Source organism: Sphaeramia orbicularis, chromosome 20 (genome assembly GCF_902148855.1).
Source record: "Sphaeramia orbicularis chromosome 20, fSphaOr1.1, whole genome shotgun sequence".
NCBI classification, from domain to species: domain Eukaryota; kingdom Metazoa; phylum Chordata; class Actinopteri; order Kurtiformes; family Apogonidae; genus Sphaeramia; species Sphaeramia orbicularis.
Genome location: NC_043976.1, coordinates 21,417,957 through 21,440,268, shown reverse-complemented (window position 1 = coordinate 21,440,268; position 22,312 = coordinate 21,417,957). Strand labels below are relative to the sequence as shown.

The following is a 22,312-nucleotide window of genomic DNA, read 5'->3' as shown; positions in this document are numbered from 1 at the left end:
TGCATGCACACATCTGCGCATGCATTTTGAATTGTTTATACATGCATGCTGTTTTACTGCATGTCTTTTGGGCGACTCTGGTTAAAATGAAGTAGCAGAAGTTGTCAATTTCCTCCAAACACACTCACACACATTTATTTACCCTTTTCCCCAGTTCTCAAGCAATAAGTTGTTTTCCATGTGTTATTTGGGTCAGTTCATGAGGCACACTTTCCCACATGTGCAATGATGAAGATAGGTATGTAATTACTTTTCCCGCCTGCTGACACCTGTACAATGAGGAAAATTCATTTTACAAGGTTGCATTTAGACTGTGTCACATTGGTGTCACCAGGCCAGGGGCTGTATATTCAACCCACTATTTAGGATTCACAAGCATTTGTCTAGGGAATAACAGAGACTGGCAGTTTGAGTTACAACTTATTGCAGCCCTCCAAACATCATAACAAGGTTGGATCTGGATACGTTGGAAGCCATTATGAATTGGTCATTTCGCTCCATTGCTTCTCAGAGGCAAATGAGGAGTGACGACTCTACTCCCCAGTGACAGACCTTAAGAGGAAAGCTGGGATATTAAAATCAAACACTTTGAATGAACAACATGGATAGATGTTGGGTGACTGGTGGAGCTACATCCTGAGAGATTTTCACATCAGTAAAGCAGGCTAATCCCACAAGTGGCCCAGCGGACCCACATGTCTGGAGGATTGGGTTCAATCATAAAACTATTCATCCAAGCCACAAAACTTACTTTAGTGACTCTATGAGGTACTTTGATCTTTGGTTTTTTGCCCACTTATCCACTAGATTTGAGAAAATATGAAATGACTATTTGACAAGAAAGTTTCAAGACAGTTTGTCAGCTTTAATATAAGATTATTATGATCCATATCAGATTAAACCTAAAAGGACCACAACCCTCTTGGCACATTTTTACCCTGTTTACACTGTGTTTTAAGTAACTTTTCCATTTCAAGTCAAAGTTTGCAACTTTAAAAAAAAAAAAACTATTCACAGGATTTTTTTTTTTCCTCCCACAGTATCGCATTTTATCTCAGACTCATAATTGACTTTGCTATGGGTGGGAGGATCCTGAGGCTTTGTTGTGCGTGGGAGTCAATACCAGTGAACATGCATCAAAGCTACGGCCATGTTACTTACAAGAATTCTCCAAGAGTAAAAATAAATCTACCAACTCTCCACAAACGTTTCTGCAGGAAATCCAATACAAACATTTATCTAAAATAAATTATATATTTCATGAGATTATGCCTTCGAGCCAGTCTAAAAGAGCTATTTCAAGTATTTTTTTTTTTTTTTTTTTTTTTTTAAATATTAACAGTATTATTGTACAATGTATAGTTTCATTTGAAAGAAAATTACTGCAAAATATTAAGAATTTATTAACCTAATCTCCATTCGTATGCAGTATACATATATATAATATTAAATTCACATGTGAGCAACCCATAATCATCTCTAAAACATCAAACTGATTCAAAAAAGAAACATTTATCGCTGCATGTGCAGGTGTTTCTGTTGAATGTGAATGAACATCTGAGAGAAGAGTTTGGCTGTAATATTTTATTTGAACTTTTCCTAACAACCTGAGGTAGGAAAATATATATCTATATATGTAATGCACAATAAAGACACCAGTACAATTAATTATCCATTACGGTGATGATTGCAGCTTAAATGAATGCTGGACAAGAACACACATCAGGTATATTAATTATCATCATGTTTCTGTTAAAACAGATCAAATGAACATGAATAAAAAATGACCTGGAACTGTCATTTTAGTAGCAACGCTGAGTGAAATAAAATGCTTCGGTGTTTGGGACACAAAAGTCAGACAGGTGAGTGTACTTCCTGGCCTGCAGGGAGTTAAACTAAACAAAATCATCTGCAATAAACCATTAACCAATTAAAACCACGACACTGACATTTCAACAATAGAACACACACATATAGCAGCATCCTTTATATACCATACTGATATAAAGCATTATCATATAAAAATAAAGCATAACATTTTTCCCCCAATCATAAAAAAGTACAAAATATGACAAAATACCTTTCAAGAGCACCAGTAAAAATGTGCCAGACAATAAAAATGATATTCATCCATAAGTGCCATTATAATGTTACATCATAGGATTCCTATAATCAGTATTCATAAACAGGTATTTGTTAAAAGGGCAAGATAATGGCACAAAGACAAAAAAAAAAGTAATATTATTGACAAATATGTACAACAAAATATTCGCAAACCAGTCAGAGATACAGTATTTACAGTATATAAAATGTACCGCTACGGATGAGAACTCCATGTGAGTGTGTACCGGACTCATATGGTGTGTGTTTGTGTTGCTTGGTTTGTGTTGTCACGGCAACGACCTTCAACCCCTGGAGTGTAGCAAAACAAGAAACATTTCAGTCATTGAGTTTGACAACAGGGCTTGATTACCACCTATTCAACAGCCCAAGTGTGCTTTCTGTTTGTTGAAGCTGCCCTCTGGGGCCACTCAAATCACAGCGAACACCCGGAACGCCTTCCCTCCAGGAGGGTTTTGAAGGCTGCAGGGAAGAGAACAAGAGGGAGAGTCAGTCTGGGTGCGGCATGTGTCAGACACAGAACATGTCCTCGCCTTTTTGCACAGAGACGCAGATGACAGACAGACCCAAACAAATAGACTTCAAGTCTTTTACACAGAAATGTCCGCATCACTGTGTCGTCTGACAGTCCGATGACAGATAGGACGCAAGCGGATAGAGGCTGAAGCTCCCGTAGAAAACAGATAAACCACCATTTTTACACAAACACAGGGGACTTCATGTGTTAATCCAAAAAAAAAAAAAAAAACAGACGTGTTGTGAAGTAAAGGGAGACAGATAAATGATGGGCAGATACTAACAGACGTCAGGCACCTCAGCAGTCTGACAAAGATAAATGCAGTGGCGAAAGACAAGGGAAGAGAGGGAGAGGACAGAGAGAGAGAGAAGAGAGGCCACAGAATAAATGAGACTGTGTGCATCTCTGTCCTCTACACGGGTCATGTTATCAACAGTCATTCTGCAGACAACAGAAGAGGCCAAAGTTGCTGTAATTTAATATCTTACAAAAAAAAAACTGGAACAGGCTACACAGTATGTGGGTCACGTAACAGAGGCTGGTACAAACCTGTAACCTTAATGCTGCTGTAAACTGGTACAGCATGGATTCAACACACGCTCTCAATTTATTAGCACTTCCACTCTCTCAGCGATCACGAGCTCTCTCTCTCTCTCTCTCTCTTTTTTTTTTGTCAAGTTAAATGCCTTATTACAGAAAAAGAACCTGAATGACCATCATGACACCCACTTCATAGCAGTAGCCAAAAGCCCTCTATCTTTTATCACAGGAGCATCACTCAAATCTTTGCTCTTGGGTTCAGAAGTAATTCACAGTCAAGAGTTTTTTTACTAATTAAAAGTATTACCTTCTTTAACATTGGTGCAGGGACTACTGCAGGCCACAATTTCAGTTATTCGTTTATCCAAAAAAGTCACAGGTTCTCACTCTTTGTGATGCAAAACAGCCATGCGACTATGCAGAATAGGACATTTTTCACTGTGGCCTGTGTTAAGCTTCTTAACATTCCAAAAGCCACCGTACAAACCAATGATGTCTCTCATATTGTAGTCCATGTAAGCACAACTAACTAAATGAGGATATCCACTCTCCCCCCTCCCCATTGTGGCAATTTAAAATCTGATTAAAGAACCAAATACAACATTATGCTGACGATACTGTGATTTATCTGCATATCAGTGTCCTATCCACTGTTCTTTATCTATAAATATATGGAATTTCTACAGTACTACAAACAGAAAATGAACTTTCCCCTACTAAATTCCTTTTTTCAATAAAATTAGTCCTGCCTTAATTTCAGTGGCATAGATTTCATTTGCAAATACCACTGTCTCTACATGGTCTCCCAAGAAACTGGACTCAGAAATTCATCTTGCTGTATTTAGGTCACACATTTTAAAGGTCATTCTACATTACAACTAATGACTGCAGATCTTATCTTAAAGCCTAATCCTGGTTCCCTCTTCTTTTTTTTAACAAGATTAATGTGATTGGCGGGTATCCTGGCAGCATGAGTGTAATTCTACCCTAATAATTACTCTTCTTTTTTTCTTTTTTACTGTTTTTAGAGTTTTTAGAGTTTACATTACCTAAATTTTGAACCACTTGCAAGCATTTTTGTGTGTCTGTATGTGGAGTGAAACTTTTGGAACGGTCTGGATATACAACACAAGCAATGCCAAAATATTCACCGATTTAAACTTGTATATAAACATATGGTCTGGTCACAGTATAAAGATCACGGGTCTTAATATTGATGTTGCATCAATATTCTCTCTTACTGTGTTGATGTGTGCTTGTTGTTCCTCACTAAGTTGTCCTTTATCTTCTGGTATTGTTGCTGGTATGTGCTGTTCTTTACCATTAGTGATATTGTAGTTTTTTATCATTGTTGGTATGTAATTATTATTATAATGTAAATTAACAGTTAACTGTTACCTGTGGTAACACCACTATGAATGTACTTTGTTTCTATTTTTCCCACATATTTTGGTTAAATCATGTAAATACTGTTGAATGAGTTTATTATAATCTGGTATAGGCATCTGGTATAGTTCATTGTCTTGGTTTGAAGTTTAAAGACAGGAGTGAGTGCTTGAAACTATGTTAAGTTATTGATGAGAAATGGGGGTGGGATTAAATAAATTTTGTTCTTCCCGCTCCTTTTCGAGCATAATCTTCCTCTTGTGTTAGCTTTCTGTTACCATCTCTCACGTTAACGGGTCGGTTTTAACTCATGTCTTAAATCAGCTGTAAAATACACTAAAAACAATTATCTATCATCCAATTTGTTTCTCATCTCTTGGTTTCCTTGTTAGACTTCCTTATCCATAAAAATATTGGTTTTAATATTTTTGGTGTGGACCTCTGGGTCTTTTTTTTTTGTCAGTATACCCCTCGATGTGCACTCTGTCAGTCACCAGCTCTATACTGAACTGACCTCAAATGTGTGGACATGCCCATTTGTGCTTGTGTTGTTTTTGTGCAGGTATACTGGATAACAAGGCAAAATAAGAATCCCAAAAAGCTCACATGATTGGGAGAGGAGCTGGCTGTCAGTGTGTTGGCTGACAGTGCACTTAGGATTTCAGTTTTGGCTCTAATTTCTGCTTTATTATTTTATTTTTATAACAGGGCCGAAATTGACCCTAACAAAACAAAGGTCATAATTTCAACCAGAGCATTTTATAATTAGTGAAAACATTTTTTTTTGTATTATTTTGTTGAAATAGAGGTTCCTGACAGAGTCAAAAAGCCTTGATGCAATAAACAAATTTTATGTGGTTCTTTTATGCATTTAAAATCTAAAATAGCGGTGCTGACCCTAACACAAGAGGAAGGACAAATGAATGTATTTAAAATATTGTACTTGCATGTATGCTGTTGATTGCATTTGTTGGACGCAGGTCATTTGTGTTGTAAATGCTTAACTTGCTTGGAATAAATGAATAAATTAAAATGAATGAATGAAAAAAGAGTCATTGTTTTACACAGTTTTTAGTTTTGATCTGACTACTTTTCATACAGTTTACTGCATTTCTAGCGACTAAAAAGAATGTTTTCAGCTTCTATTCAAATGCCAAAACACGACATGCATCACTTTATCGATCCATACTTTCTGGCTTTTCCTCACTCTGTTTCTTCTTCTTTGTTTTCATCTGGGCCACTAGTTTAAGCTATAAACCCTTGTACGCTGGCTGCCCTTTTGGCTTCCTACCAAAAAACAAACCCCTCTCAGAACAACATAAAGATGGCCTCATCCTCAGCACCATAATTGCCAAGTAATTAATTGTTTTAAACTGGAAGCATGCTAATCACCCTCCCATGTGCACTGCATGAGAGATGTAATGAACTGCCGCATCTTGAAAAGATTAGTTCCGCAAGGGAAAGCAGAGTGGATAAATTTAACTCTACCTGAGAGCAATTGATTTTTAACTTCTCGCTGTGCCCCAGTAAATTAACTTCTTCTGGTTCCACCAAAGTTCTTAGTCTAAAAAAGTTTAAGGAAGACTAAAACATCTCCTAAAGTAACTCATACGACACCAGAGGCCCTTTTTTGTGAATTAATTATGTTTTTGAGATCTATTTGTCATATTCAGTGGTTATTTATGTTGTTTATTGTTTGTATCATGACAGTACTTAGGTTAGCTGACCTGTGAGACATCCCATACCTTTCAGAGGTAATCCCATTTTGGAATGAAGCGATATAATGCCTTCGTTTGTCCACCGGCATCACATCAATGTAACCACCTACATCGTTCCTGATGACCCCAGCGTGGACCGCCGCTCTGCATATACTGGACCTCTACATAACAGAAAAAATAAATAATGTGGTTGATTTTTGTTGCAACCAGTTTAGATATGAACTGTACATATATTCATGAAAAAACTGTCCTTCAACTTACGTCAGAGTATATTCTGGTGCCTATTACTCTTGAAATGTGGGGGTTCTCCTCCTTACAACTTCGTGGACAGTATAACCTAAAAACAGAACAGGTGGATATGGCCCAATAGCTCAAACATAACTGAGGATATAGAATTTATGATATTAGAGAGGCATGCTGGCAGTCAGTCAGGGTCCTACCTTGGACAGTGTCTTGCAGGCTTTTGGTATGGACACAGTTGTGCCACTGTGGTCTCACATGTGATGGCTTTAACTGTGAGGATGAAGAGCAATGAAATGCATTTGAGTATTCCTCATGATCTACAGTCACGGAAAAAAATTATTAGACCACCCTTGTTTCTTCAATTTCTTGTTCATTTTAATGCCTGGTACAACTAAAGGTACATTTGTTTGAGTTTAATTTAAGAGCTGATATCTAGGCATTTTCCATGGTTTTCTTGATAATAACCAAAATCACTTAAAGGAGTGATATTTTGTTTTTTTTTTAAATGAAATTATGCATTTTAAAACATTTCTCTGTGGTCTGCATAAACTGTAAATGCTATGCTTGGGTCGGAATTCTTCATTAATTCAACTCCACAGGTCCATCTTCAACCCTATTTCTGAATAATGACACCAGAAAGGTCAGTTTTGAGCACTGGCCCTTTAAATGCAAATAAGCCACTTCATATCCCACCCCCTCTAGGCTTTTGACCATGCTGCTCTGTCCCATTCAGCCACTTGTGTTCATTAATACAACCAACAACTGAACATTTTAGGTAATCAGCTCAAAGTTTGGACATATTTTCAGTTTGTACTACAACCGCTGCTGCTGATAAATAGTCATGGCGTACTCTGAGAAATGCTCATCAGAAGTCTTGACCTTATATGTGCAAATGTCGTGACGTAACTAGTTATAAAACAGAACAAATTAAGCAGGAATTAAAACAGGTTGTAGAAATCCACTCAGTTTTTGCCGGAATGAATATAAAGATAGCTTTGCAGCACCTGGAGGGTTCAAATTCAGTTTTCTTTTCTGTGTATTTTAGTCACATAATACACACAGGAGTTAGTACTCGATTGCATAATCATTGTTACCTCCGCCAAGGAGGTTATGTTTTTACCGGCGTTGGTTTGTCTGTCTATTTGTTCGACCGTGTGCAAGATAACTCAAAAACTTATGGACAGATTTGGATGAAAATTTCAGGAAATGTTGATACTGGCACAAGGAACAAATGATTAAATTTTGGTGGTGAATCGGGGGGGGGTGCAGGCACGGGGGGGGGCCACTGATCGGCCTTGGCGGAGGTCTGCGCTGTCCGAGTGCTTATAGTTTGTGATGATTTTTGATGATCTAATAATTTTTTCCACAACTGTATTACTTAAATAAAACAATTATATAATAAAACACTTAGAATTTCAGTATAAGGCCAGACTCACCTGTTACTCTGGACACTGTGAAGGAATTAGCACTTTGGTATTTACTGTCAAATAAAAGCACAGTTTAGCTTATTAAAACAGAATTCCTATTAATTACCAGTAAAAATCTATGAAATAGTTGTTTCATGTATCATCTCACCCTAAAGACTGCACTCCATTCTTGTTAGATTTGATGAAAAAGTCCTTTCTTCCTTGTCTGCTCACATCCATCCATCCTCCATCATTATCTATGACACCGGCATGTAGACCTGCTCTGCACACACTTGATTGCTACAAAAAAAACCACATTGACAACATTTATATGGCGGCCTTTTTGCTGACATAGTAATAACCAAGTAGCTTTCCTGACCCAGGCGGTCTGAGTCATCTCATTTCACATTTTGTGGGTTGGTAGACCTGCCAGAGACCCAAATGTATGTGGAGACATATTATGAAAGAGGGGATTTTTCATAATATATCTCCTGTAAATGGCTTGGTCAAGGACACTTTGACACAACACACAGCTGTTAATTGGGATAATATTGACCAAAATTAACCCGACCACAGACCACAGGCTCAGCTAGTGAACATGTGCATCAACTTATCTACTCACCATTTCATAGTACACTGTCCCAACTACTTTTCCCGTAGCGTCTAGGCATCCAGCTGGACACTCATACCTGTAGAATATTATACAATTTAAGCCGAAAATGTTCCTGCTAGTTGTATTGCCGCAGCCTTTATTATATTTCACCTCAACGGTACCTGTTACACGGTGTTCCTTTACACTGATCTCGAAGCTTAGTGTCACAGGTCACAAGCTGCGCTGAAAAACATAAACACAGAATCCTTTGAGAGCTCAAACATGAACCAACATGCATCAACAGGTGGCCTCGATGCAGACAACTCTTTTCTAAAAGGCTCCGATGAGTGAAAGCGAGTTAAGGCTATTGTTGTGATACTACAGGGCTGAAAAAGAAAAATTCCTGCAACTAGGTTGAGGGTGGTCAGCAATACGAGAGGAAATGTCTCAGCTTACAAGCACAGGCCCCTTGCACTGCAGAGAGGAAGCCATTTAAAAACCACAGCAAGCCCCTCTCACCCCTCAACCCTTCTCAGCCGGCCAAAAGCAAACACACACTCAGGGGATCATGCTAAAATAGAGCTCCCCTCCCTGCTCTAAAGAGTGACTTGCAATATTAAGTACACTTCAGAAACTGTCAGGGTTAATCAGGGAGATGACAGATAAAGCCTACAGAACATCAAGGCAATTTAAGATAAATTGCAAGAAAAATATTTCCGGTCAAGGACAATTTTTTGCTCCTGTTATTCATTATTGCTTATTCAGCACTTTGCAAGCGGTTATTCATAATTTCTTCATGAGTTTGACCCACTTTTTAAAAATAAATTGTTTTTTTTTTCCCTTTCAGATCTTGTCCTTCCTCTTGCTTTACCACTCTCTGAACCTCCCAAACCTAAAACCAGATCCTACACCCCCATTTTGAGATGAAACTAGATCCAGAATAAACATTTAAATGGCAGCTTACACATCTGCTGTGTGTTGACCACTTCATTCTTTTGCAAGTCCTCTGTAGGGGGCTTGGTGGGGGCTGGGGCAGGGAGGTTGGGAGGTTCTGGCTTAGAGGTCCGAGTTCGGGGCTTCTGTGGAGTACGGGGGGCCTCTGGCTCAATGAAGTTGTTTTCTTCCGTTTCCTCTTGTGGAGAGTTGGAGCTGTCATCTTGAAGTAAAGTCACAAAACAGAGTAGAGTTAGCCTTTTTGGGGTTAGTCTAAGTCTATTTCTGTTGTTGATACGTGCCTTTGTAGCAGAGGTTGTCCTTGCAGCCTCCACCATAGCTTGGCGGACAAGCAGAACATGGGGTCCCGTGTTTGTAAGGAGCATGACCCCACCAGTTTCCCCTGTTTGGGTCACAAAGGCAAGCACATTCTCTTATTACACAGCAGAAATAAACTAAACAACAATAGTAAGGGCTTCAAACTCCTAATGGTGACAGGGGTGGAAACTTTTTCATAATTCATCAGCAAATAACAGTCACATCCAAATACATCAGAAGCTTTGTGATACTCTTGAAATGTCAGTCGTGCAGCTGTGAAAGTACAACAGAACGATTGTGCTTACTTTGGCGAGTAGTTGCAGACAAGATAGACGGCTTTGGCCCAAATCTGCCCCCACACATTCATGTTGTAACACAAGTTGATGGCACAGCCGATCCGACTGCTGGTGGCCCACACGAGCTATAAAGTAATGACAACGCACAAGATGACACGCAGACTTGTAGAGCTCTTCAATGAAGTGTTGAATTTACAGACTTTCTGATACTATACTGCACTACCTGTGTGTAATGAGTGCAAACTGGGCCGGAGCATCTGAAGGGGCAGTAAGGATTACACTCCTGAGGGTAGGGGAAGGAGTAGTCTTTCACTTCATCATACCAGGCCTGCACATGGAACGTAGGTGGACGATACCTGCAGAGATGAGTAAAAAAGTCTATGATGGCAGAGTTGTAAACAGCATTTCTATCTTAGCTAGTATTATGCATTATTTAAGCTTTCCTAGCAACAAAATTTAATGCAACTTGTAAGTATATGACTGTTCAAAGCTGTGCATTAACCACAGCTTGTTTCCTTTTATTTCTAAAATACAGACATTAGACAAACAACATATACAGGAAGTCATATTTGCAAAATGTTGTGCTTAGATCTTGCACATTACTAGGAAAAACTCTATGCTTCATTGTACATCGTATATAGGTTAAAACAGTGTGTTGAGTTCTGCCTGGAATTCCAGTGGGGCCACCTGAAATTTCAGGTAATTGATAAAATAAATAAATAAAATTACTAATAAAAAATATATGGTGAGTTGAGAGAGACAATCACAATCCATAAAAGACATGACAAACTCTGAAGCTGAAACTGAAGCACTTATCTTTCAAATGTTCGTTGTGGTTGGTTTCAGATGCTGCAGCTCTTTCATAATTTATAGTTTGAGTTATTGTTTGTTCAGTTTTAATTGTCAGCCTTGTAAATACAAGTTGGACTGACTGTATATATCCTGACCAAGGAAAATAAAACCCTCCCTTTGTGCAGTAATCTACACCTGGCTTTTCTGCCACCGTCCATAATATACATTATATAGACTAAATGTCGACTAAAATTTATGCTTATTTGCAGCACAGTATAGCAAACTATTACATGATTAAAAACAACTTAATTTTAGCAGAAAAAATGTCTTTGGTTTGAATGTCTGGGTTTGCTAGAAATTTGTAATATTAAAGTGGGGTCACGAGCCAAAAAAGGTTGGGAACCACTGGGTTAAAAGATAAAATAATTTGCCAGAAACTCTCCCATGCAAACAAACACAGCTCTAATCTCTATTTTGCATTTATTTTTAACCGTACTATTGATGCACATCTGTCATAAATTTCATTAAGCCTCTAAATGGCAATCAAACATGTTGTGCATCCTGAGCAACTTGTAGTAACTAAGGATCAACTTCTCTGGCACTAGATGTTTCCATTTAATTTGATCACAACCAAGTGGACATCTTGGTGGTGGAGTGATATGATTAGATGAACAACAAGAGGCTCTTATGTAATGAAGTGTCGTTTTCAGATGTTCTCTGAGTGAACCAAATTAACTCAAGCAAATATTGCCACTTTAAACTCCTTGAAAGGATAAACAAAATCAGTGTATCGATGATTTACAGGATGATGCCAATATATGAGTGTGTAAACTATTTATATAAAACAAATTATTAGCCACCTTCCCCAGTGGGCTCCCAGGTTTTGTCCGATCTGAGGCAGTAAGCCGGCCGGACCGTGCTCCCACAGACACGTCTCTGCCCACTCTTCTGCTGTACGCTCCAACTCTGTGTCCCACACCTGCACAGGGGAAAATAAAATCCATTACTTGTAAGACTGTTGTTATTGTCATAAATAGTGACGATACAAATGGATAAAAACTGTGCTACTAAGGCAGTGTTTTTCAACCATGGGGTCACCTGGAATTTCTAGTAATTGATAAAAAAAAAATTACTAATATTTTTTTTTTAAATGATTCAATACATATTTTGTTATAATTAAAACACCAGACACTTTTCATTATAAAAATCAAGTTCAGTGGAGATTCTGACCATAGATTGAGGACTCAAGAAGAGCAGTGTCATGATAAATGGAGGAAATGGACAATTTTCATTTCAACGTTACATTACTAAAACCAATTGTTAGTCACAAAGGTTTTTTTTATGGTCAGTGTATCCCAAATGTCCCTTATGTTTGTTTTGTATTGTACAGAAATCAAACAATAAAAATGAAGTGTAAAAAAAAAAAAAAGTAAAAAAGAAAAAAAAAATCAGGTTCAAATAAAATGCAGGATATAACATCTGAGAGGGCATATTTTTTGACCCGATCATGTGACCGTGTGTGTTGCTATGCTTCAACCTGCAACAGTCGCAGTCAGAAAACCGGATCAAACAGAGAATGGAAAGATTTCTTCACCTGCTTGGCCTCACTAAGACATCTCCAAGAGAAACTGAAAAGCAGACACCAAAAAAGTGCAGTATATACATTATATAGCCTCAATTTATTATTGAAATCTATCGTTTTTTATTCTAAGCATATGTTTATACTGAAAGGAGCTGCTTTTTTAAATCTAATTGTACATGTGTATGGTGACAATAAAGGCTTCTATCTATCTATCTATCTATCTATCTATCTATCTATCTATCTATCTATCTATCTATCTATCTATCTATCTATCTATCTATCTATCTATCTATCTATCTATCTATCTATCTATCTATCTATCTATCTATCTATCTATCTAAATGTCACCTAAAATTAACATTTTACATGATCAAAAACAAATTCATTTTAGCAAAAAAAAAAAAAGTTTCCGTTTTAAATGTCTGGGGTCGCCAGAAATTTGTGATGTTAAAATGGGGTCACGAGCCAAAAAAGGTTAGGAACCACTGTACTAAGGGATCATAAAAGAAGAATGTCAGGATGAGTAATATCCTTCACCTGACAATAACGTAAAAATAATGTGGGTTGGTATATAAATATATGTGTTTACTGCTATAATCTGAACTATGCTGACATGCTGCTATGTGTAAAGAGGTTTTTAACTTCTTACTCCTGCTCAGCTGATTCGTCCTGACTGGGTTTCCCGTAACATTGGGTGTTATTCGAGAAATGCAAAGCTGTTTTTCCCTTAAGTAATAACTTCCATATGTCCCTAGTGAGATGTCTTGGTGCAAGCTTTTGTTTCTCTTTACCCCTCTCTGAATTGCCCTCTCACTTCGGCTCTGGTTGGATACTAAAGGATCATATTCCCATTCTGGGGTTTTCTGAGAATGCAAAGAGTGTCCTTCCTCTCTGCTGACCTACATTCTACCATAAAAAAATGCTAGAATAACACCAGCTGTAGTTCCTCTGAAGGACACTGTATGTTCCTTTAATTGCACACCTTCACTTTCACCTTCGATGTGGGGTATCTAATTTAACAGGTCAATTAGTTTACATGTGTGCAAGTGTGTGCATGCATGCAGAGGTGTCAAGAAGTTTTCACATTTCATACACTGGACCATGGACGTCATAACTTACCCTCGGTGAAATCCCAACCAATAACATAACAGACACTAAAATAACTCCCCTGCTTCCACCACAACCTTCTCCTCAATCGTCCGTCACCCACTCTGAGTTCCACCAGAAACAACTGCTGTTCTGCGCATTACTCCTGAAACACACACCTACCCAACAACAGGATGTCTGGCAGTGCTGCAAATTAACTGTTAACTCTGAACAGTTTCAGAGTTTCAGCTCCTTCTGGGAATCCTGTTGGCTGTTGAGTGGATATATTTGTTTAAATCAATAACACAGACATAATATTGGCTAACTCTACCACGATTGGAGATATCAGGACATTGTCTTTGACAAAGCTAGCATGCAGAGCAAATTAACTATTGGAAGTGTGGCGTACCATCCTTTCTGCAACTGCATTTTATGGTGTAGAGTATATCTGTTCAGAAATTACCTTTTTTGGCAGAGGGTTTCAAATCAATGAGACAGAATATAACAGTATTGACTATTCATGAAGTAAACCCTCATTATGTTGGCACCTATAACAGCTAGTGATGTTAAAACAGAAACGCTGAGGAGATTGAAGTCTAGTTATCAAGAAGAGTGTGAGGCTGTTGATAGCACCTGTTTATCTTCCTCTTTGTTTTTTTTTTTTGTTTTTTTTAAATCATGAATCTCCTTGAGCAAATTATAATCAGTGTTAACACCGATAAGCAAAGAGGAACACATTACGCTGAGTTGTAGTAATTGCCATAAGGTCTGCAAACCACAGCACATTGTACATTTTGTACAGTTGCTGGGTCAACACAATGTTTTTGGCCATTAATAAATGGGTTTGGCTCAGAAAAGACTAAAGCCACAGTAGGTTTTCAGCCAAAGATGACCAAAACTTGTTAGGAAACTTGGTGTGCCAAGTTGCTGACTATGGTATGTATCGCAAAGACATGATTTGGGAGGTTTTGAAGTATGTATTAAATTCTAATCTATACAATCAGCACTCTTCCAGTAATGCATGTCATTACTTTGAAAGAGCAGGCTCAGAAAGTGTCGACTTAGACACATATTTTTCAGCTGTTGGATCTGGTACGGAGGACAGCCGGCTTGTCAAGCTGCTGTTGTTTGCACAGTTAGCCCAGCAGGGGAGGCCTTGTAACCAAGACCCCCCACCCACCCCTCCACCCTGACCGCACTTCTGCTGGGGCCCGTAAAGAAAAACACCTCCCCTGCTAAAGTCTTTCAGCGCTGTGCACACTGAATTGTTTATTTCGCTTAACACTTCATTTGCGGCCAGGTTTTTTTCTCTTCCTTAGTCATCTGGTTACATTCCAAAGGGTATAGAGGGGTACTTCCTTTGTAAGTTTGGGTTTCCTGTTCATAATCAATTGTGCATGGAGAGAAATACAGAAAAACAGAGGAATGATATGGGAATTGGGAGTCAAACTGAGAAATCATAGTAGATAATTGAAATAACAAATGATAAGAAAATTGTGTACATGTCTTTCTGTCTTTCTGTGTGTTTTATTTTATTTCTTTTTTTTTTTTTGTTAACCTACATCACTTTAAATTAGATTTCCTGGGGCCACTACTGGAACTGTACATCCAGAAACTACACGTCTGAGATACAGGTGTTTGGCTTGAGACTAAACACCTGCATCTACAAGCTACAAGTGTAGAGTAGAATTTTTTTCTTTCGTCCTAAAATTTCAGTAGAGTATTCAGAATAAAAAGTTGCAAAGTTATGCCAAAGACATCAATGTGTTGAATTACAAAAACATGAACTGAATATATTCACATTGATGGTGCTGGATATTTATGTGACCACCGGACTGGGTAGTGAGTCACTCTGCCGGTCTCCTGTGGTGAGGAAAACTAACGCCACGGGGCCTTCGACCAAAGCGTCAGACAGTGACAAGATGGGATGAGAACAGATAAGAAACAACTTCTACAGTCAAAGAAGATGACTTGCAAAGTGATAAAAAATAGAAGCCACAGTTGCCATAGTTTTCACCACTGGATACAGCTCTAAATGAAAAGAACAGAGTTTAATGACTAAATTGCAGCATTTCTTCTACATGGGTTAGTTTGATTATGAGACTTATGAAGATATAAAGTTATTAAATGATGTTATTTTCTTTAATAAGTTTACTTTTTGTTGATCCATGGTTCAGACTAAGCTGTGACAGTTCTGACTTTGTTTGGATGATTTCAAACTAGGGATGTAAACAATTAATCGACTATCAATTAATTGTCGATAAGAATTTGCTTGATTAAATTATTACTTGTCGGTAAATTGCCCTTTTCCATGGCGGGATTTGTGGTGTCAACAGTAGGGGGCGCCACTGCCCAAATTAGGCTTCATTGCTGAAGTTGAATAAAACCGTGGGAAAATCGGGGGGGCCACATATACGCTGAAATGTCACTCCATCATGTCAGGTAGTGACGCAAAATCAGAAATGCCCATTTCTTGTAAACAGCCCCTCTTCAGATCTATTTATTTTATTGAATTTCTCTGCAGAATTTGTTCAGATCTACTTCATAAATGTGTATCCAATGGTACAATAAATCAATCATTAAGGAATATGACATGCTCTTTTCATGAAGTATATAAACAATATTTAGCTTTTATTCTTATAGACCCTATCGAAAGAGAAATTCAGGTTCACAGGAAAATCTTATCAATTAATCATTAAGCCATCGATAAGGTCAACCAACTAATGATTAATGGATTAATTGATAATTTACATTTCTATTTCAGACAGATCTTTAGTGCAGAAAACAGAGGTGATTTGTGGTTTTACTGTGGCTGTTTTCTATATGTGACCCCCCCCCCCAGTACTACCTATAACCCCTGTAAGGTGGTGTAGGGACAATGCACAGACACTGGAGACAATAACATGTACCTAAAGCAGCAGATATGTCTGTTATTTAACATTTCCCATGACACTGTTTCTCAAGATCTGACTTCTGTAATCAACTTATATCTCTAAAAACACTACACAGATTTACACCATCATACTTATCACCTCTAGTTGCTCCACCTGCTACGCATAAGAATCTAAAAGATCAAAATTCTGGTCGGCCCGCCATCCCTAAAATAAAAAAAGGATTAGTTTGTTGCAGGACTATCTTTTTCCATGCACCTCATATCTGAAATCATCTTCCTCCCTGTATTAAAGACAGTATATGGATGATTAATGCAAAATAAATTTGTTTGCACTAGCCACCATCAATTACAGCCCTAAGCCCTAAACTATAAATTAGTTATATATGCATGCAATTCTGTTAAAGTACGAAGAGTCACACATTTTTTATATGTATTTATTTGCCAATATCCAAAAGGAATACATAGAGTTTTTATGCGTATTTTTTTCTCCATCTTTATATTAGTTATTATGATTATCCTGTTAAATTGTTTTCTATTCAATTTATGCCTTATGTTGTTCATTGTTGTTAAATGTAAATGAGATCAGGCCATAATAAGATTTCTCTTGGCTCTTTTTGGTTTACTAAACCATAACATGCAGTAGGAAATTTGGTTGTACGTTTAACACAAGAATTAAACTGCTCTTCACTTTTAGAGTTCTGACTAAAAGTCTTGGGTAAGGAAATCCAAAGCATATTAAATAGTCTAGACATTACTTCTCATGATCTCATTAGACTTCCCGAGCTGTAAAATGTAACAACCACTTTATCCAACAATAAATAAAGATATCCACACTTGCAGCATAATTCTGAATCATCAGGATCAGAAAAATGTCAATACAGCTTCATCTGAAACCACTAAAAGCACAGCCGACTTAGACCTGAGTACTGCCCGGCAAAGCCAAGGTAAACATCGAGGCAGGTGGGGCCCTTTCTCCCAAGATGCCATCTGTTTGTCTTGCAGCACTTCAAACACTGACACTTCTCTGTTTATACCTGTGGGTCAACATTTGAGTGAGAGGCAGAACCGCTGTCACCTACTGAAGCTGCATTGAAGTTTTGTGGATCGCTACGTAGTGTGAATGCTTATCCAGGAAATTTTTGGGCCTCTGTGTTGGATAATGACAGAATGGGAACGGAGCCACAGGGATAAGGGAGAGGGAGGCTGGGAGAGAGAGGGAGAGGGCAAGAAGAGGAAACAGATGAAGGGGGAGGAAAGAGAGGGATTTGAACTGATGTTATCTAAGAGTCTCTGTGATGATTGCCACAGAGGGTCATTCGGGTTGTGGTTTAATACAACGGCAGACAATAACAGGACTGATGGGTAAATGCCTGTGTATGTGTGCCAGGATTTATTTGGGCGTGCATATGTGTATCTGCATGCATGAATGTGTAAGGAGAGCAGGGGAGCATGTCTATGAAGTCTTCCAGTACAGTGAAGCTGTGAGGTTTCTGAAAGGTGACGGCAGTTTGCCTCAAACAGAAGGGAAAATCAGAGCCTTTTTCAACATAAAATCCTGAAAATCGACTTCATGTGTGAGTTGAATATATTACAAGTCTCCACGCTTGAAAGATATAGAAGTACAAGTCCTTGTCTTTTCACAGTTACATCCCATTCTAAACGTCTCCATCTGATTTTAGTCCTATTATACTCCCTTATCTACTTTTCAGCTTTCACAACACCTGTTTGCATTTCTATCTCGCTTTTAATACGTCTCTCATTACCTTTATCTACTTTATCTTTCTTTCACTTCTTTTTCTATTTACCTATTCCTGGCAAACTTTCACACTCTTTCTCTCACCTCATGTCCTCTTGTTGCATGCCTCTCCATATTTCACCCCTGGGTGCCCCTGAAGCTAAAAAAGCCAGCCAACTGTAACAGGAGACAGTAGAAAGGAGCTGTGTCCTGCTGGCTCAGCATTTCTCCACTAGAGTGTGCCTCAACCAGAAGCCTGCCAGGCAGAGCAAAGCTTTCACTCACACACACACACACACGTATACACACAAGGGGTCGTTAAGTCTAACCTCTCAATTATACAATTACACAGTCCAGCAATTGCCCCCAGCAGGAACTGTTTATTTGCCATAACCACAGAATAATACAGCCTTTTGTTTTTTAGCTCTTTGAGTGGAGGTGAAATGATGATAAAACCTCATTACCTTCTGCACACTGTATTGATTTTTACCCCCCAAAGTACAGTTAGTGGCAATGCACTGTAGCGGTCAAGCACTGCCTTTACATGTTATTTGGAAAAGTTCCAGATGGTTGGCTATGAAACACTGATTTTCACAAGGTGTGGTGTGCATGTAGTGTATGTGTTCCACAGGGGAGGTGGGGGGTGGGGGGGGCAGCTGGTAAAATAAGCCCTGGTGCCGTGCTCTGATTCTAATTGCACTGTGAAAAGTGATCTGGCGCTGTACACACACGTGATGGCCAAAGGATAAAGTCAAACAAATCTCTTAGCATGAGTAAAAAAAAACACAGTAGTAATGTGATCATTGGCAGGTTGGTGGAATTCTCTTCTGGCAAAACAACCAAAGTCACATGGGTACAGAGTTGTGCAAGTGTGTGTGTGTGTGTGTGTGTGTGTGTGTGTGTGTGTGTGTGTGTGTGTGTGAGGAGGGTTCATGTACGACGGTGCTTAGATGCTGGCATGCTGCTTATGTGAGAGCCAAGAGGGACAAGTGCCAGCTAGTCTGGTGACTGGGTCAATTCACTAAGCTATATGGTCCACAACTGTAAAATGCACATGGGGAATTCGGAATGGGGTCAAAGCATTGCCAGTTCTGTGTCACAATGCATATAAACTGCACAGACGTACTGTTTTACTGAGGGGTGGGAATAACAGAGTAGCACACGATACGATCTTATCAATGATATGTCGCCTCGATAATGGAAATTCTGTAATATAAGACCCAGTGCAAGACAGTCATCTGGATGTCTGGGATATTAATATAATAAAAAATACCCCTGATAAAAACACAAAAGCTGGATTTATGTATTTACGCACTGCATTATGGGATCAGGTTCGCAATTTGACCTCTAACGTGACCTTAACCCCTCTTTAACACATTTATAACTTCCACAAACACACATGCAGTGGGTTTTAATAACAATACTGATACTTTGTGCTTGTATTAATAATGAATGGTAAGTGGATATACTGTATAATAATATTCCTACATTCATACTTTGTCCCACCTCTAGTATTATTGCAGTATTTCACAGGAATGTTGACAATCACACAGACAGTCCTCCCTCATCCTTCACCCACCTACCATGTACTCCATGTTGGAAGCAGGAGGGTAGACCTGGCCTCTGAGCTTATTGTGCAGGTCAAGGATGAGCTGAGCGTCGCTGTCTGTTATGGCCCTCTTCCCCCTTTGCTTGGCCTCCCACCAGTCGCCCTCCTCGTCCAGATATTTGTCCAGGATCCCCTCCCAGCCGGTGGAGTTTGGAAGCATCATCATGGAAGTGGTCGTCTGGAGCAGCAGGACCAGGAGCAGGAACACGCCCCTCAGCCAGTGCGTGGAAATAAAGCTCATCCTGGTCAGTTAGGGTGGTAGTGATGGTGGTGATGCTCTCAAACTCAGGTGGGACAGGTGAGTGGGTGGAGGCTGGTCCGGAACACACCCTTCTGCATCTATAATATCAGCTGGAAAAGGAGGAAGAACAGGATTATGGGAAAGGGACAGTAATAGTGATGGTCTGGTGTAGAGCTGCAACCGATTAATCGACGAGGTCAGGGGTGTCAAACTCATTTTAGTTCAGAGGCCACATACAGCCTAATATGATATGAAGTGGGCTAGACCAGTTAAATAATAAGTGAAAAAAGTCAAATTAGATTATGATAATGTTAACATCTACAAAAATTTGAATAACAATGAACAACTGGAAACATCTTAAGAAAAACAAGTCCAATTTTAACAATATTCTGCCTCAGATTATCAGTTTATCCTTTACACATGTGCATTACAACTTACATTCCAATTACAAATGCATGAAACATTTAATAATAGGCAGAATATTGGTAAAATTGCATTTACTTATATCAAGACATTTCAGGTTTTTCACATTTTTTGTAAAATAACAGTTTTTAATATAAACATTTTCATGTAATGTTACTTTTTTTTTTACATTAAAACAAGGATAAAATTTGCTGTTTTCATTGTTTATTGGTTTAATATGATAGTATTTTACTGGTTCTGACCCACTTGAGATCTAATTGGTCTGTATGTGGAATCTGAATTAAAATGATTTTGACATCCTCAATTGTTAACCCTTTCATGCATACTGGTCACTACAATGGACAGCTATTCTATAGCTGTTCTCTTGTATATTCATGGATTTTGTTGTTCTTTTCGTTTTTGTTTTGTTTGGGGTTTTTTTTTTTTAACACATATCTTTATAAAAAAATTTTGAGACACTACATATCTTTTCTGACATGAATTGGTAACATTATGTAGATCTCTCCTGAGCATAAACCCCCAGAGTCACAAGCCCTCCCCACAGTTTTCGCATAGTTTATCAGTAAATACATGTTTCTGTGCATCAAAAATTAAACGTGTAGTGTTCAGCTGAGTGGACATTTTTGCAACTTAATGAAAAATAGGTTCATAAGATTTTTTTTTTTTTTTTCATAATTATTTTTTTTTTTTTGTATTTTTGAATTTTTTAAATTATTTTTATTTTATTATTTTTTTTTTATTTTATTTATTTTTCAGAGGAAATTTTTCAATCGCATTGTTTATTTCATGCCTAAAGAGGAATAAAAACACTCAGGAAAAAAATTTGATTAAGGTTCTCATAATTCCTGCATGAAAGGGTTAATATCTTCAGTGTAATTTTTGTATTTCACAAATCCATCCTATGGGCCAGACTGGATCCTTTGGTGGGCCGGATTTGGCCCCCAGGCCGCATGTTTGACACCTGTGGACTAGGTGCTTGAAGTTAGTGCAAAAAGTCCCAATTCGATTAATCGACTCGAATCGATTGAAGGGAGATATTCTATTGCAGTTTTCCTGAATTGAAGCTTCTTTGTGCATCACAATAAGTGTCCGTGTGAAATACAACAGTGGAACCAATGTTTAACAGCAGAGAAATGAGGGAAACAAAGCTTTGATTCAGGAGAATTGTGGTTGAATGATTTTTTTTTTTTTTTTTTTTTTTTTAATCACTCTGAGTCGATTAATCGGTTGCAGCTCTAGTCTGGTGCAACATCACAGGTAAACTCAGTGGGTTCAAACTGCATGGAAGTACAAGAAACAAAGTTTTAAAAAAAAAAATCAGAAAAAGGAGGAAAATCCATTGAAAAGACAAGTTTTATTAAGAAGTATAGCCCCAATAGTGCACAGGGTAGTGTATATATAAATATATATAGAACTTTAGTGGAACATTTTGGTATGCATGCTGCATTGCTGACAGAGGCTGTTATAACGAGCCAACACCTAATGAAGAATGTGTAGAGTAACGCATATTGAAACAGAAATGGAGTGGTGTGATTTAATGTAGACTTTGGAAATAATTTACCTTTAATGAATTGGAACGGAGCCCACGCTCTTCTTGAGATTTGGCTGTGTGAAAACTTCAGCAGCAAGGAAAAAGAAATCCTCCTTCAAAGTGACTTGCAGAGCTCAGGTGGACGGCTGATGACTGGCGCTGGCTGCCGGGTGCCGTAAATCAAAGCTGGGATGAGGCGGCTGCGCTCCGTTTTCAGCAGGGGGAGAGAGAGTGGCTCTGTCTTCTTTCGGGATTCTTGCACCAAAGCCGCTAAAGCATCACTTATGCACATTTTATCCCCAACTTGGCTGCGCCTGCGGACGCCCCTGACCACGCCCCTGACCACGCCC

At 38.4% G+C, this 22,312-nt stretch overlaps 1 protein-coding gene across 1 annotated transcript; it reads right to left on the bottom strand.

Moving 5' to 3' along the window:
* Nucleotides 1-1,550: 1,550 nt before the first annotated feature.
* Nucleotides 1,551-22,211, bottom strand: crispld1a (cysteine-rich secretory protein LCCL domain containing 1a). Its single transcript, XM_030122712.1, has 15 exons — nt 21,993-22,211; nt 19,742-20,118; nt 11,723-11,841; nt 10,294-10,426; nt 10,080-10,195; nt 9,759-9,859; nt 9,488-9,679; nt 8,706-8,766; nt 8,554-8,620; nt 8,101-8,231; nt 7,962-8,005; nt 6,723-6,795; nt 6,544-6,619; nt 6,310-6,443; nt 1,551-2,583 (listed from the first exon to the last, which is right to left on the bottom strand). The coding sequence occupies exons 2-15, from the start codon at nt 20,006-20,008 to the stop codon at nt 2,532-2,534; spliced, it is 1,566 nt and encodes a 521-aa protein (XP_029978572.1). The 5' UTR covers nt 20,009-20,118; nt 21,993-22,211; the 3' UTR covers nt 1,551-2,531.
* Nucleotides 22,212-22,312: the final 101 nt, after the last annotated feature.

Coding starts and splice junctions, on each gene's coding strand:
- crispld1a (XM_030122712.1), bottom strand. CDS start 20,008: ATGAGCTTTATTTCCACGCACTGGCTGAGGGGCGTGTTCCTGCTCCTG. Junction 9,680..9,758: donor GGACAACCTCTGCTACAAAG/GCACGTATCAAC, acceptor CTTTACTTCAAG/ATGACAGCTCCAACTCTCCA. Junction 8,006..8,100: donor AATGGAGTGCAGTCTTTAGG/GTGAGATGATAC, acceptor TTTATTTGACAG/TAAATACCAAAGTGCTAATT.